General features: G+C 32.8%; 2 protein-coding genes across 2 annotated transcripts; both read right to left on the reverse strand.

Annotated features, from left to right (window-relative positions):
- Positions 1-1,761: 1,761 nt before the first annotated feature.
- LOC115988022 (putative FBD-associated F-box protein At1g61330) lies at positions 1,762-4,240 on the reverse strand. The gene is made up of 3 exons (XM_031111649.1): positions 3,239-4,240; positions 2,498-2,662; positions 1,762-2,377 (listed from the first exon to the last, which is right to left on the reverse strand). Exons 1-3 carry the CDS (start codon positions 4,196-4,198, stop codon positions 2,024-2,026), a joined length of 1,479 nt encoding a protein of 492 aa, XP_030967509.1. The 5' UTR covers positions 4,199-4,240; the 3' UTR covers positions 1,762-2,023.
- A 5,240-nt stretch (positions 4,241-9,480) lies between these two features.
- Positions 9,481-16,598, reverse strand: LOC115987999 (telomerase Cajal body protein 1). The gene is made up of 14 exons (XM_031111620.1): positions 16,261-16,598; positions 16,022-16,084; positions 14,496-14,551; positions 14,143-14,223; positions 13,940-14,013; positions 13,551-13,633; positions 13,143-13,249; positions 12,908-13,050; positions 12,785-12,832; positions 11,825-11,877; positions 11,064-11,148; positions 10,888-10,954; positions 10,669-10,779; positions 9,481-9,835 (listed from the first exon to the last, which is right to left on the reverse strand). Exons 1-14 carry the CDS (start codon positions 16,530-16,532, stop codon positions 9,714-9,716), a joined length of 1,365 nt encoding a protein of 454 aa, XP_030967480.1. The 5' UTR covers positions 16,533-16,598; the 3' UTR covers positions 9,481-9,713.
- Positions 16,599-16,733: the final 135 nt, after the last annotated feature.

The following is a 16,733-nucleotide window of genomic DNA, read 5'->3' on the forward strand; positions in this document are numbered from 1 at the left end:
AGACACTGATTATTGCACACTCGTTAGTGTACATCATTCATACACATCACTCATTTCATGTGTTAAATGTGAACATTCTTAAAAAATGTGAACACATTGTATTATATTTATGAACATTTCTGTATATAAATATAAATTAACGTGGGTGTAAGAATATTTGCCCAGTTCAAAACTCAAACTTCATAAGACCTCTGCACAGATACAGCATACCTAATTGGTACCTACAATATTAAGTGAACCAATACGTTATTGAACCAAGTTAAGGTAGAAACAATGTTGAGAGAGACAGAGACTGAGAAGCAAAATGGTCATGGTCCACATTAAAGAGTTATTGGTAGAGAGGCTTAGCCAGGCCCAACTGTTTATTTTGCTAACAACGCGCTTATTCGTACCATGGTTGGGCCAGTGGATCCAACATATGATGTTTTGCCTCATAGATTTATGGTGGATGGGTCTTAATAGAATATATTGGGCTTGAAACTAGAGCTTTGGTACTGCTGTATAGCTAGTGGGACAATTGGTGGTGCACCGATCTTAATTTTTGGCTCATGCACTCGAGCTACAGAAGAGAAATAGTATTTGTTGGGTTTGGACTGGGCCTATAGCCAAAAATTTAATTGTATCTTTTGTTAACCGAAGCCCATAAGTTTGAGGCTTACTGATTCATTACGTTTAGTAGCCCATTCAAGGTAGAAGAAACGTTGGGATAGTATGGTTGCATCAATCATTTTACAATCAAAAATAACAATTAATTTTTTTATTTAAAAATGACTTGAAACTTTTTTGTAATAATAAAATTTTAGTTGGAGTAGAGTTTCAAATTCTTAAAACTAAGTAGTAGATTTTTATGTGGAATATATTATTGGTAGTTAATTTAAATTTATTGAAATTTAGATAATAGAGTTTAGGTAAAGTAAACTATTGGCAATTGAGTTTAACCTAAGTTAAACTATCTTAATAATACTCCTAAAAATTAGTGATTTTTAGAATTTTTGATAGGTTCTCGATAGACTAGGATCGACCAATCACTTAATAATTATAAATAAATAAAAGAACAAGTAAATGAAGTTGAGAAAGGAAGTGATCCATAATATATGAGAAAGTGAATGAAAGGCTAAGGTGCATCCATCAAAACTCAGGATCTCTTAAAATTTCAAACTCAAAATCAATTTTGCATTGCAAGTTCATAGAAGCGAGGGAGGTGATTTAAACTTTAAAGTTCCCATGATAGTTTTCCTTAGGAAATGTTTTTGCTTTTGCCAAATGGATACATATGGTTATAGAAAATGGAAAATTAAAATGACTCCATCGATAGCAGAGCATGACCAGCTTTCTCCATTCTATTAAGCTAAAGAACCTAGGTCCATAGTTCAATCCAGTTCACTTCTGTAAAAATATATCTCGGTGAATAATTCGTGGTTTTTCAAGGATGATAGTGCAACCAATAAATTCCTAAAGATTTGGGAGTTTATATTGTCATGAGATCACCCTCTCACATCATATATATAGGGTGATCTACACATATGGGATCCACTCATCCACATATGCTGCAAGAGAAATACCTCATTAGATCAGTTCGTAATGTACTTTTTCATATGATGTAATTGACTTTCGGATGGAAGCTCAAATGTTGGAATTGGAATAATATCAATGTCATCCCATAGTTAACCAATCACATTTACAGTGAAGGTACATGATATTTCCAAAACAGTATAATTAATTTCTATAAGAAGTAAGAACCATACAACACAATGCAGATAATATTCTATAAGAAAGTATTTCAAAAACAAATGGAAGATAGAACCACAAATCCAATGCCTTTCTGTCTTTCTGAACCTTTAAACTTTTTGAACCTAATATAAAATTTTGACCTGTATTCTTGTTCTTTCCATTTCCATTATCAATGTGATAGACAAATCCAAAGGAGTGCTGCAAATTTTGTCACATGGTTTGAAACTATTGAGTTCCCTTATGTCCCTAAATCTTTTAAGCACATATAAGGGTATATTGCCCTACTTGATTACTATCCAAACTGTGAAACTTTTGGTTGAACAGGACCCTTGTCATGATAATGATCAAGTAGAACTATATTGGTTTTTGGAGACGCTCTCCAAGAGAAAATAAGTCTTTTGTAATTTATTGCATCTGCAGGTTCATATATTCTTACACGGCCAGTTCTAGGAGTGACTAGAACTAGAGTCTCCAAGAATACTGCCTTCCCTAGGAGAAACCTCACCAACTCTAGTTCATGCTTTTGAAACTTGAAACCTTTCACTTTAATGAATTTGAGGCCAGTGAAGAAGTGAGGGAAGTACTGAAGTAGTTGCTTCTGATGTAATTCCCAGTAAAACCCGCAGTCAAAAGAAAAATCATTGAGCTGCAGTAGTTTCAAGTATGATCAATAATAAGTAAAGTAAGACTAGCTAGCTAAGTGTAAGGCTATGTTGCTAAGAACAAAGTCGCAATTTGTACAATTGGTTGAGTTGAATATACTCACATCAAGAAACAGTTTCTCTAGGCTCGGGCAATTCTTGAGAAAAGAAGCAATATCAAAAAGATTGCAATAGCTTGTACCTTCCATGAATAACTGAAATTCCTTCAAATTCCATAATCTGAATTGCAAATCTCGAAAAGCTCCATCCCGAATTCTTGTTGTCAAGCCCTAAACCGTACAAAACCAACAAACAAACCTCAAAATTAAACCAAGAAATTACATTCATCAGGATTTGCTATATATTTCTATTTAATTCAATAATACTTTTTAATTTTTATAGGTAAATAGGGGGAGGGGGTATACGTTGGTGGGATTCAAGCCCTACTATCAAGCAGCATAAGAAGAGTGTTGAAAGTTGAAACCACTTGGGTGTCCCTCAAATAATACTTGTTAGATTAAATGAAATAAATTCACCATCTCCTAAAGGCTAAAATTTTTGAGAAAATCAATAATTTAATATGGTATTAGAATAAGAAGTTATGATTCAATCTCCTATCACCGCCTCACATTCCATTTAATCTTCCACGTGTTGAGCCTCCACTCACAAGCAATAAATTCACCGTTTTCTAAAATTTTAAATTTTTGGAACAATTCGTAATTTAACAATACTAACAAAAAGAAATGTACAACCATTAATGACAATAAATTCACCATCTTCTAAAAATTTAAGCTGGAATAATCAGTAATTTAACGATATTAACGGAAAGAATTTAACAACCTAAATCCATTAAAATAAATACATACCTCAAGAAATGCACTAGTTGTAGTCAGAACATTAGCATAAGAGAGATCAGATACCAAATTTTCCACTAGAGAGGCCTTTGCAAAACATCTAGAGGGAGAGAAATTAAGCAACACTTCATCCAAGTGCAAGACCTCAGCAAATTGAAATTTAACAACATTCCCAATATAATAAATTGAGCGTAGAGTCGGGGCATCGATTTCAATGCTCAAAATTTCAGTGCAATGTCTAACTTTCAAGACCTTAAACCTCTTAAGGCTCCTAGCACAAACCTTCAAATGTTGAATATTACAACACTGCCATAGGTCCACAGTCTCAAGGAGTAAACAATGGAAAAACAAGGTTTCCATCGTTTCAGTGTTGAGATCGACTTTCTTAAGGATGAGAGTGGTCAAGAAACTCAAACCTGTCAACTGTGGTGGAAGATCAACTTCACAGTAAACTAGTTTCAATGTTGTCAATGATTTGATGTCAAGAAACTGTGAAATCTTAAAAACATCTCTCCCTTGAAAAAAATCTAAATCAAGCTCTTCAATGCCTTTTTCAGCGCATATTTTGAGCCATCTCTCAATCATGTGTTCCTTAGCTGTGGGATCAAAACACAAACTTAGGCTTTGAATTCTCGAACCCACGTGAGAATTGAAAACATGGTTTACTATGTGAATATACTCCTCACGATCATGATGTCTAGCAAACTCTCTGTCAAACAGTATTTTACGATTGAAAAGCCAAGATTTCTTAAACCTTGGTGACAAAACTCCGATCTCCACCGCTTGTTTGATTGGCAAGAACGAGAAAATCCTATCAAGAATATCGTCAGGAAGGTTCCCTGAACGATTAGGATTTGAACTAACACCATCTATGTGACTAATAAGATTGTTTTGGTGCTGATTGTGAACCTTCTTGGTTCTCTTTTGTGGTGATTGTGAACCTGTTTGGTTCTCTCTTTTTGGTGCAGCCATTGAAAAATAACAAAGAGAGAGTAAAGTGCTGGTTTTTTCTGCCTTTTCTTTTATGCATCAAACAATGAAAAATATATGAAGAGAAAAAACAACAAAAAATTTAATTGGTGTTTGGGAAGTTAATGATTTTTTGAATTTATATTAACTATTTGTTTATGTATTTGGTGCTGTTAGAGAAAATTTAGCTTTGTGGCTGGTTTACCTTTTGTGGCATTCCTAGGAGGACTGAACCAGTGAGCTGATCAGTGAAGCGAGGCAACGACAAAGTAGTGACCTGTCAGTAACGTTTACTATGTTACCGGGTCAATGGATAGGTATTAAAAGCCAAGGTGTCTAAAACATGTGATATAATTGAAATCGGTGTCGTTTTGGGACCGGTAGTTTAATGCGTACATGGCAGTTTCGGTGTGTTTGTTTGGTAGCTGATTTAGGAGTCATAAACTAATAAAACTTAAAAACAGTATGTTAGGTACACTCCTTCTCAATTAAATCAAATATTTGGTTGTATTAATTAGTAAAACATAAATAAATTTATTGTTTTTAAAAATTATTAAATGCAATGCAATTATGTACTTGAATTTAATTAGAAACCTAATAACATTCTATGTTTAAGGCCATGTACATAAGTTTTTTTTTTTTTTTTTTTTTTACAAGATAAAATTTCTACTCTAACATAATCTAAGTGTATATATGTGTGAATTTCTAATACAAGATAATTTTATGCATTCTTAAATCTTGATGTTTCAATAATAAATCGATACCACTTTAATTGTATAGGGTTGAAAGGTCTAGCTTGCCCTTCGTTGTAATGGGAGAATGTAATTAGTGAGGGGGTAATCTTAACCTTTTGCTTTTGAACTAAATTGGTGTTTCGTTAAAAAAAAAAAAAAAAAAAAAAAGGTCCTAGCAAAGCAGGATACCTCTCTTGGGTGGTAAAGATCACTTCAAAGCTTGAGTTAAAAAAAAATAAAAAATAAAAAAAAATAAAAAAATAAAAAAAGAAGAAGAAGAAGAAGAAGTAAGTCTCAATAATAAGTTTGGAGTGTTTAATGCATACTATAGGATCATCATAACTACTACACTGCTTTTGTTTGGATGTGACTGGCTATGCTGGTTCCGTCGGCCTAGGTGCTCCTCCCAATTGGTTGCGATGCTCATTGAGAGGGACATCACATTTAATGCAAAGGAGAAAGTCTAGTTGTGGGTTAGTGGAGCATTTAATGTAATTTAGACTGCCGTGTCCCCCTTAGCTTTTTCAATTTTTAATTATATATAGTATTCAAATCATAAAAAAGTAAAAATTATAGAAAAATGTAGTTATGGCCCCTTTCAGATTTTAGAATTTAGAACTTTAACTCCTCAATCCTTTTGAATTAGTCCAGAACTCAAGTTTTATACATTGTGCAAATGTTTGGGTTTAGGATAACTCCTAAATATTTTTTTTTATATTTAGCTTGGCACCCTTGGAAAAATTTTCTAGCTCCGCCACTGACGAGTCCTTTGGTATAGCCCCTTGACATTGACAAGTTATGATATTGTTTTGAGGGACAACATTGTTCATGTTACTAGCATGATAGCGTGAAGTTAGCATAATGCCCTTGCCTTTTCATCCACCACCCATAATACTTTTTCAATAATATCTTTGTAATGGTGGAAAATTTGGGAACAAAGTGAATTTTGCATAAAATCTAGTGTTCTTTATATGTCAACTCTCTATGCATTCTACTTTTCCAACTTAAACATCCCATAAATTGGAATTTTTTTAATTCTATTTTTCATGGCATTGTAATTATAGTCAAGTTTGAAGTTATAATTTATAAGTTATAAATGGTAATATAATAAGTGACTATATTTTGAAAAAAATGGAAGTGACTTAATGAAACTCAAGATTTTAAAAGCTAAGGTTTGTGACATCATGAGATATAATTGAAATCGGTGTCGTTTTAGGATCGATAGTTTAATGTGTACATGACTGTTTCAATGCGTTTGTTTCAAGAGAGTCAATTTTGTACCAGAGCTAATTTCGGTTTGGCCAAGAGAACGAAATATTTCGGTATTGATTGATACCAGTGTATCGTTTCAGGATTACGATTATTTATATATTTTTATACATATATGTATTTTTGTATTTATTTATGTAAGTATGAATTTATTAATTTTGATGTTATTCAACATAAAATTTTAAATTTACATATTCTATAAGCCTAAATATTAGCCCAAGTACATTAACCCAATATATTTTTTTAAATAACATGTTTTTTACACAAATTTTACCGGCCTAAACACTCAAAATATCTCGGTATAACCCTCTATTATATCTGGTACATTTTGTCATTTTGAAGGAGTACCGGTACCAATTTAATGGCTAGTGCAATATATTTTCCCAATACAATATTGACTTGGTTTGATTCCTTTGTATGGTAGCTAATTAGGATAGTCATAAACTGATAAAACTTAAAAACAGTATCTTAGTCACACTACATTGGATTTCTCAATTAAATTCAAATATTTTGTTGTATTGAATTTGTTGTCAATTAAAACACAAATAGTTTCATTATTTTCAAGAACAATTAAATGCAATGCAATTATGTATTTGAATTTATTAGGGATTTAATATTGTATTCTATGTCTAAGTTATATATATATATATATATATATAAGATAGAATTTCTACTCTAGTCTAATTTAAGTGTATATATATGTAAAACTCCATCCTGGAGACTTAAAAACAGTATCTTAGTCACACTACATTGGATTTCTCAATTAAATTCAAATATTTTGTTGTATTGAATTTGTTGACAATTAAAACACAAATAGTTTCATTATTTCCAAGAACAATTATATGCAATGCAATTATGTATTTGAATTTATTAGGGATTTATATAAAAGATAGAAATTCTACTCTAGTATAATTTAAGTGTATATATGTGTGAAACTCCTTCCTAGAGACTTGAACCCTGATCCTTACCCACCACATCCCACAAGCATTTATACTTGTGAAGTGACCATTACACCAAGGGTGTGCGGTGATAAGTTTTATGCATTCCTGAATCTTGATGTTTAAGTAATAATTCGATACCACTTTAATACTATAGAGTTGAAAGGTCTAGTTTGCCCTTCATTGTAATGAGAGAATGTAACTAGTGAGGGGTAATCTTGACCTTTTGCTTTTGAACTAATAAGTCTATAGTGTTTAATTCATACTATAGGATCATCATGACTACTACACTACTTTTGTTTGGATGTGATTGGCTATGTCGGCTCCACCAACCTAGGTGCTCCTCCTAATTGGTTGCAATGCTCGTTGGGAATTGGTGTTTGGGGGGGGGGGGGGGGGAATGCCGCATTGCATTTAAAGCTAAGGGAAAAGTCTGGTTATGGGTTAGTGGAGCATTTAATGTGATTTAGACTGGCGAGTCCCATAGGCGAAGCTAGGGGGTCGTGGCTTCCCCTAGATTTTTCAATAATTTTCAATTATATATAGTATTCAAATAATAAAAAATTACAAATTATAGAAAAATGTAGTTATTGTCCCCCCTCAGATTTTAGAATTTAGGCCTTTAACTCCTCAATCCTTTTGAATTAGTCTAGAACTCAAGTTTTATACATTGTTCAATTGTTTGGGTTTTGGATAAGTCCTAAATAATTTTTTTATTTTTATAATATTTAGCTTGGCCCCCCTAGAAATATTTTCTAGCTTCGCCACCAGTGAGTCCTTTGGTATAGCCTCTTGACATTGACAAGTTATGGTATCATTTTGAGGGACAACATCGTTCATGTTACAGGCGTGACAGCGTGAAGTTAACCATAATACCCTTGCCTTTTCACCCACCATCCACAATACTTTTTCAAAAATATCATTGTAATGGTGGAAAATTTGGGAACAAAGGGAATTTTTCATAAAATCTAGTGCTCTATATATGTCAACTCTCTATGCATTCTATCTTGAGTTGCAAAATATGCTTCAGGGTAAATCAGCCTATATAGTATATGCTCTATTTCTGTACTCCATGAATGGTTAAGCGCATTATCATTATTGCTATTTTTGTTGCATTAGTCATAGGTAGACATGGCAAAACAAGTCAAAAAATTTTGACCCGACCCAACCCGACCTGAAAAATACCTGACTCGAACCCAATTTTTTTGACCTAAAGCAAAAACGAGTTGAACTGTGACCTGACTTGTGTTTTTTGCGGATCAACCTGAACCCGAACCATTTTTTAAAACTTTTTTTTGGGTAAAAAATAAAATAAAATAAAATAAAGACAATATTGATTTAATCGTTCGTTGTGAGCTTTAAGGAAATAATTGAAACATTTATATAACTGTATGCAAATTAATTGAAAGATGAATGATTGAACATTCTGTAATAAGTAAAGATTTTTAGATATCAAATAGCAAAGTGCATGCCAAGATAATCTTGTTACATTACAGTTAAAAACATAGATTTAAAATTATAGACATGTGTGAGAAACATTTACAAGTGTGAAAATAGTGAAGCCAAAGTATCAAATTAACATAAATTATGAATGCTTAGACCTATTTTTTAACAATTTATATCCAAAATAAACGGTTTTTCAAAACAAATTATGATAGTTCTTAAAGCGTGTGTTGTTTAACAATGATATGATATTCATAAAAGAAATCATGTATAAATAAGTAAACAATCAAACTTTAATATATCTCTCAAATTGAAATAGAATGTCAACCACAATTGACAATATATTATAAAATTAATTTTTAAAATTGTAAATTTCTTATATGTTTTTATTCTTTGTCAAATGAATTATCTAATAAGTCATTTGTAATTTTTGTTTTATATTTTGAGATGTTGATATTGTGTAGAAATTAAACTTGTGTATTTGTTTTACTTATCTTTGTGGTATTTTATTTAGATAGCAATATTAGGATTTGTATAATTTTAAAATTATTGAATAAATATTAATAAGTGTAATTCATTCTTGATATAAGTGGTGAATTCAAAGTAATGCATTTTATATCAAGTAATTTGTTGTATGACTTTCTAAATGGCAAATACATGTTTTCTTTATAAAAAAAATTCATGTGAAAAATACGGTTCAACCCGACCCAACCTGTAACCTGATTAACCTGAACCCATCTTTAACCCGCTTAAAATGACCCGTTTTAACCCACAACCCGATTGACCCGGCCTAACCCGCCCGTTTAACAGCCATAGGCATAGATGGACTGCTGTTATTGTACAGGTCATGAACCAGTAACAGCACAAAAATAAATAAATATAAATCCATAAAACCAATTGATGAGATCCCAAAGCCTCTGTAACTGAGCAATTCATGAAAAATCCGTCCAATTTCAGCCCAAAAACATGGAATGTACATACAGGCACTAAGGCTCAATACAAATTCTGATAGACTTCTGTTACCACTGATTCAATCAAACAATGTATTAATTAAGCACATGATAACCGTTTGAATCATAATTGTAACAAAAGCTTATCCAGAAACTTGATATATACAAAGCTCTGGCAAATGACTCAAGGACCCTGGTGCAGCTCTTCATGTTCAGATAGATTGTTAAAATCGTTGCCATTCAATTCAGTATCGTTCTCCACTGAAGCAACAGAGAAATTCCACACAGAAGCACAATTTTCATTGCCTACATGAAACATAAACAAAATTTAAATAGGAATACGTTCATCTACAAGAACAAAACAATTCATAAGATCCCATAAACACAGGTACCCTCTTCCATCCTGATGTTTTTTGTTTTTTTGCCGCCTAAAAATTTTCTTTAGCAATGAAATGAAAAATGAAATTACAGAGCTCTTCCATTCCAATGAAACAATCTAAAATTCTGCAATTCCATAATAAAGTAAATGCAGTACGAATACATAGAAGCCCTACAATCTAAAACTTTGAGAAGCTGAAAACAAATAAATATGTAAATACCAATTTCATTATGCTTTTAATGTTACTACCTTGTGACTCGAGAAACCTGAAGCTGTAGTTCATCAGATTATATTGACTTCAACTTAACTATTTTATTTATTTACATTCTCTTGTTGTATTTTCTACCTTGTGACTCGAGAAACCTGAAGCTGTAGTTCATCAGATTATATTGACTTCAACTTAACTATTTTATTTATTTACATTCTCTTGTTGTATTTTCTGGGTTCAGCCAAAATCCAGTTAGATGTATTTACCCAGACATCACAATAAAGATATTGACTTTTAAAACCTTTTTTCTAAAGTCATTTAAACTTAAAACAAATCCCAAGTATATTGCATTACCCTTTGAACCAAAACAATAACACCCTAAGCAGCAAGTAATGGCCAGAACACTCAAATAGTCATACCATTGAGCAAAGAGGCAGTATAACCAAAAACAATGACACAATTCAACAAGACTGATATTGGAAGGAAAGACATTGCAAATGTTACAAAACATCTCCAAAAGAACAAAGTTTGCAGCTGAGTTACTGGAGATACCACTCAAAGGCACATCCTCATAGAGATCATCAGGAACTACAAATCTTCGGTGCCCTGAAGAGGAGGCAGCCATTGGCAGAAATGGATGGAAAGAGAATCCACTTACTGTGTCTGTATAGCCAATAGAACAGATATAAAAAAATTAATTATCAAAGAGATAAGGATATATGCAAAATTCAACCAGCCACATCTTTAACAGATATGAAATATCATTAATACCCGATGCAGCTTGAAAACTTGATACCCAATGCCCAGTTTGAAGATCATATATATGAACAAAACCATCCTGAAGCCAAAAGTGCAATAACAAACAAATAACTTAATTGAAATGGTAACTCTTATTTGGCTATGGCATAATATCTGGCCACAGAGATAAATTGAAACTAAAACAATACCTGACCACCTGTACCAAGGTGTCGGCCCAAGGGTTCAATGTCAAACAATATTCGCTGGTTGGTAGATTCTGATGACCTGTATAACCTAATACAAGGCACATATATAAAATTGGTCACACTTCAATATTGCCTTATTTTAATGAATGAAAGAAACAAACTTGCATTAATAGATACCATAAGTTTCTATTAATGGCGTTAAAATTTCCTTTTGGTAGTCATTAAGTGAATGGAAAATGACAAGGAACGCTTTTATTAATGTTAAGAAACCATATGCGAAGATTAGATATTAATTGAAACTGAAAATTGCCAAGTACATACTCATACACTTTTATTGGCACATGATTTGGGAAATTGTCAATCCTTGGTTTTAGAATTTTCATAATATTTATTGGGTGTTGCTATGTATTAAATTACCAATTCTCCCAAAAGTTTAAACTATTAGGAAAAGGTGAATTAAATCATTTAATCGTAATTCTAATACTCTCCCTCACTTGTGGGCCTAAACTCTTCCTTTATAAGTGGGGCCCAATACATTTTTTGATAAATAAATGTCTGAGCCCGGGTACGAACCGAAGTGGGGCCCAATACATTGGTTGTTATATCCTTAAGAGTCTCTTTCTTGTAAATGTTCAGTTGTTTGTGTGTACACCTCCTTGTGTGATGGACTAGCATATTATTGTAAAATATATATATATATATATATATATAAATAAAAAAAGAAGAAGAAGGAAAGCTTCTCCAGATGAGATAAAACTACTTACTTGTACACAACATCAACGGCTTTGCGTATATCCCAGCATAGTATATATGGGTCCTTCAAGAAAATTAAATGCGAATTTTATACAGGTGGATAGAAAACATGTACACATAATGTTAGCATAAGAAAATGCACCATATTTGAACTTTCCAAGTCCATCAGAAAATGACAACATGGCTGAATTACACAGAAGTTCATACAAGAATGCAAACAGAGAGAGCAACTTTGCCAAATCCCCAGAAGAATAAGGCCTTAAGGAAGTAATGACTCTAGTGCAAGAAATATCAATGGCAAGTTGGCAAACATAAGGTGAAGAAAGAAACAATAATTCTTTTCTGTTTTGTTCTATTTTAGGGGCACAATATTATGTGGTACAAAAGAGGCACTGCCTAAACCCACAACGACCACCCCACCCCCACCCGCCAGGTCATGACCGTACTAGTTGAACTTCACAACAGTGTCCTTAACACTAAAAATCATCATTGCAATATATTTGAAAATCTGAAGGTGAACTGAATAAACCACATATTACATTTTAGCATCATGTCAGCAAGTATGTTTGGAGCAGGCAAAAAAATTATACCCCAACCTCTTGACAACTGGCTTAATTGGAAAACAAATTACCCTCCCATAACCTTTGATTTTACTATTAAACATTAATTTTTATAATAGCAAAACTATCATTTATTTTTTAATTTATCATCTAATATACAATACTAATAGGAAAACTACATATATTTATTTAACTTTGGATAGCCCGGAAATTTTTCTAGCTTTTGTTTTGCATATTTTGTCTTCAGTCAGCCATTAATAGGAAAAACAAAGATGTAAAAATTGATCACAAGAAGTGAATATATGGTCTCCAAGAAAAAAGTTCATTACCACGTCCAATCCCATTCTCAACGCTCACAAAAATAAAAAAAAAAAAGAAAAAAAAAGAAAAAAAAAAAGTAGAAATAGTTACCTTCCGGCCTCCTGTATATAAATAGTTTCCATCTTTTGAGAACTGGACCTGAAGAAATAATTTTTGCCTTTATTTATTGATACAATATCAGAATGAAGTAAATGATGGGGAATACAGACTTACATGTGTAACCCCACCTTCTTGACCATGTAAAACATACAAGAGTTCCATATTATCTTCTTGATATATTGCAGTGGTCTGGCTGTAAGAACCCATAGCTAGCAATCCAGTATGAGTTGGACAAAAAGCCAGTGCAGATATAATACCTGTAGACAGTAAAAAAGATGAGGATATGTGCTTCATTATTTCATTGACCAAAAGAAAATTTTACTCAGGTGATTAAAATAAGAACACGCACCTGTTTGGCCTTCTTTATTCCCTTGAAGTGTAGAATGTTGTTTAAAATCTCTACCAGGGCGATGTATGTCAAACATCCTAACAGCTTTGTTGTATCCAGCAAATATTCTGCATGACAAAAAAAGTATAAACATCAATGGATCATCTGTTAATTGGCACCCAGATACCATGCCTGCACTATCCATAAACCCTAGTTAGATGACAACACATAGAGGCAGTTATATAAATGGTTCAGATAATGCACTAAACCACATTTCATTATAAAGTATTAGCATCACATTAGAGCTAAAGGTGATATATAAATAAACAGCATCTACTATTCTGAGAACAGTGTCCTTTTTAATCCTAATACGAAAGGCTAAAATAGCAGCGCGTGCAAATTATGAATCGTTTGAAAAACCTTACTTACTTTGTCCCAGTGGGATTGAATGCAATTGAAAAGGCAGCAGTTATTTCGTCCATGGCATCATAAGCCCGGTATGTGCAGCGCAGCTGAAATTTTCAGTCAGAAGGAAATGGTCACCAACCAGTTATAGTAATAAGGAAACCACAAATGCAGTGCACAAGCTTCGTAGAAAGTCTATGAATGAGCACATAGAGTTTAGAAATGGTGAGCTGGAATATACACATGGCGCATGTTAAGGGTGGGACCCACCATGCCTTCATAATGTAGGAAAGAGAGGTGTACCCATGGAAAGGCCCGTATACTGTATATTACAAAGCCATTTTCGAGTCTTAGAGCTTAATAAAACACAAATCTCATTAACAAAAAGCATTTCAGCAATAAGAGCTCAGTACCTCTCCCGAAGTAGCATCCCAAAGATGAATTGGATGGTCACGAGCCGTACTTGCAATAACACAACTAACTGGATCTGAAATTTCAATCAATCCTCGGATCAAACTTCCATTTAGAAATACCATCAATCAATCGCAAAATCAATCCAAATTTAACTGAAAGCATAAGAGTCACAGCACAAGGACAAGGGAGATTATTGAAGCACCTGAAGCAGACATGTATGGATACCAACAAAAGTCATATACTGACTCTCCCTCATTCATGACAAGTTTTGCAGCATAGGAATCTGCATTTTTTTAAAAGTTAAACCATAAGTATATGTATAATGATTGAATAAAGCAAGTGAGCTTCACAAGTTTAGATACAAAGAACCCAAAATTAGCTTCTATATATCGATGCAAACTAGTTAAAATTCTTGTTCTGAATCATTCTCAATAAAGAGAAGTTTCGCGCATACACTACTGCCCCTTCATTCTTTTCTCACAAGAAATCATCTTTGGAGAGAGTTAATGGTTATGGTATAGTGTAATAAACAAAAACGCTTAAATATAAACTTACCTTCATCAGCAGCTATTGAACAAGTGTTGATATCACCACCACTTCCATTATCTGGTCTGTTGAAGAACAAAATACTTATTATGGTAAAGTTCTTATGGACACATTAATGCATCAAAGTGACATAACAGTGAAAATAGGAGCATGCAAACAAAGTATCATTTTCTGAACCACGTAAATAATTTTTCTCTAGCATTATTAAAACACCTTGCTTTCATAAACAAAAGCATTAGTTTTACCCAGTTTTTTATAAGAATTTTTTTATGGGGAAAATAACACAACTTTCCTTGAGGTAAATAAAAATGACAATGACCCCCCAAAGTTTTGCAAAAGTTGACACTCCCCTCCCTAATTGTAGTGATAAATATAAAACATAAAAAGAAACTCCTATTTTGTCCTTGGGTTACCTTATTTTTGTGGACTAACTTGCTCTTGGTTAATGTCCTAATTTTCCCTTGCTTTATTGATAAAGTCCTTATTTTTCCCTTGAGTTATTTGATTCACCCAATTACCAAAAATTATGCATGCTTAATTGAGTAACTCAAGGGTAAAATAGGTATTTTTTTGTATATGTTATGTTTATCACATGCCTCTAGAAAGGACTGTCATTTTTTGCAAAACTTTGCTGGCCACTCTATCATTTCTTTATGTGTTAATGGAAGTTATTGTAATTTTCCCAATCCTATTTTGCGGATCACTCTATCCCTCTGGAAAGGAATGTCATTTTATTTTCTCCATCTGACAATGTATATAGTGTCAAGTCATTGAACAGTTTTAATTAACGTGGCACCAAATACACTTTTAGATTTGTAATATTTAATCAAACCAAGAAACTGATCCATTTCAGATGTACACATGACATAGTCCTAATGAATTACAAAGAAATTTTATATGGTTTTAACACCAATAATTTCCTAGCTACAACATTAGTTTTTGCGTATGTGAGTGTTTTTCATAAGGTCATTAAATGCATTAAAAAAAAATTGAGACCACAACACAGATATAAGTAACAAAAAGGTGACTATCAATATTGGGTTGTTAAAGTGCAGGTTTTGCTTCTGAAATCACAAACTGCATTAAATCTATATTTCAAAAGCAAGAAAAGTAATTCCAAAATGGTATCCAAGAGCATCCTTTCTTTCCTTTTCTTTTTTCAATATACCACTTGCATTGCCCTGTTTGAACTTTAAACTCTCTCTAAAACCATAAGCTAAAACTTAGATACAATTCTTTTGGTGCTTAAGCTTAGATTTCCTAATTGAATTCATTGTCTTGACCAATGCATACAAACTAGTGTTATCTTTTTCAAAGAAAATTAAATTCAATTATGTGATTCATTGGTCGATACAATCACATGCTTAAAAAGGTCGTACTCAGTGCATAAAACTCCCATTTTTGCAAGGCCTAAGAGAGGTAATTGGTCAACACAACAACATGGTTGCATTTATCTAATTTTTTTTTATATGTACCACATAGTTGAATTTATTAAAAAACATAAAGCACAGCATCTAAAAATATAAGGAACTCACAATGTGAACACACGAAGAGTATTGTCCTCAGAGCTTGTAAGAAAACAAGACCCATCTGGAGACCTACATTAAAACTCCAAAAACAAAACAAAATTAAGCCCCAAAGTTCAAAATGTAACCAAAGAAACAAAAACAAAAACAAGAAAGAAGTTAAAAGTTAAAGCTTGTGAAAGAGTAAAAACAACATGGGAGGAACACAAAAAAAAAAAAAAAAAAAAAAAAACAAAAAACAAAAGTACCATTTGATGGCTTTAAGGAAGTTGTTAGGGTTTGGAGAGTTCCTGAACTGGTTGTAGAAATGGTAGGTTCTATGAGGCGGAACATCGAACCGAATCACAGGCCAACTGTACTCTTGTTGTTGCTGCTCCTCCTGGTCCTTGGTTGGTTCTGTAATTTCTGCCAGTTCTGAGGGCGAGTTGGACTTGGACTTGGACTCGGACTCGTGATTGTTATTGTGATTGTGATTCTCTTGTTCTTCTTCTTCTTGTCCCATTGCTTCTGTTACAGACATTTTCACCACTGACTAGAGAGTTTAGTGAGGTTCCGCTCAATTTTGCTCTTTACAAAGAGGAGACGTTTTTATTTATTTATTATTTTTTTTTTTTAAGGTTAAGAAAAATACTGTTTCCTCCTTAAAATTTCTATGAATTACATTTTCCCCTAAACTTTTGGAGATTTTCGTTTATGGTTCTTAAAATATTGAAAAAATGTC

The sequence above is a fragment of the Quercus lobata genome, chromosome 4 (assembly GCF_001633185.2).
Source record: "Quercus lobata isolate SW786 chromosome 4, ValleyOak3.0 Primary Assembly, whole genome shotgun sequence".
NCBI classification, from domain to species: domain Eukaryota; kingdom Viridiplantae; phylum Streptophyta; class Magnoliopsida; order Fagales; family Fagaceae; genus Quercus; species Quercus lobata.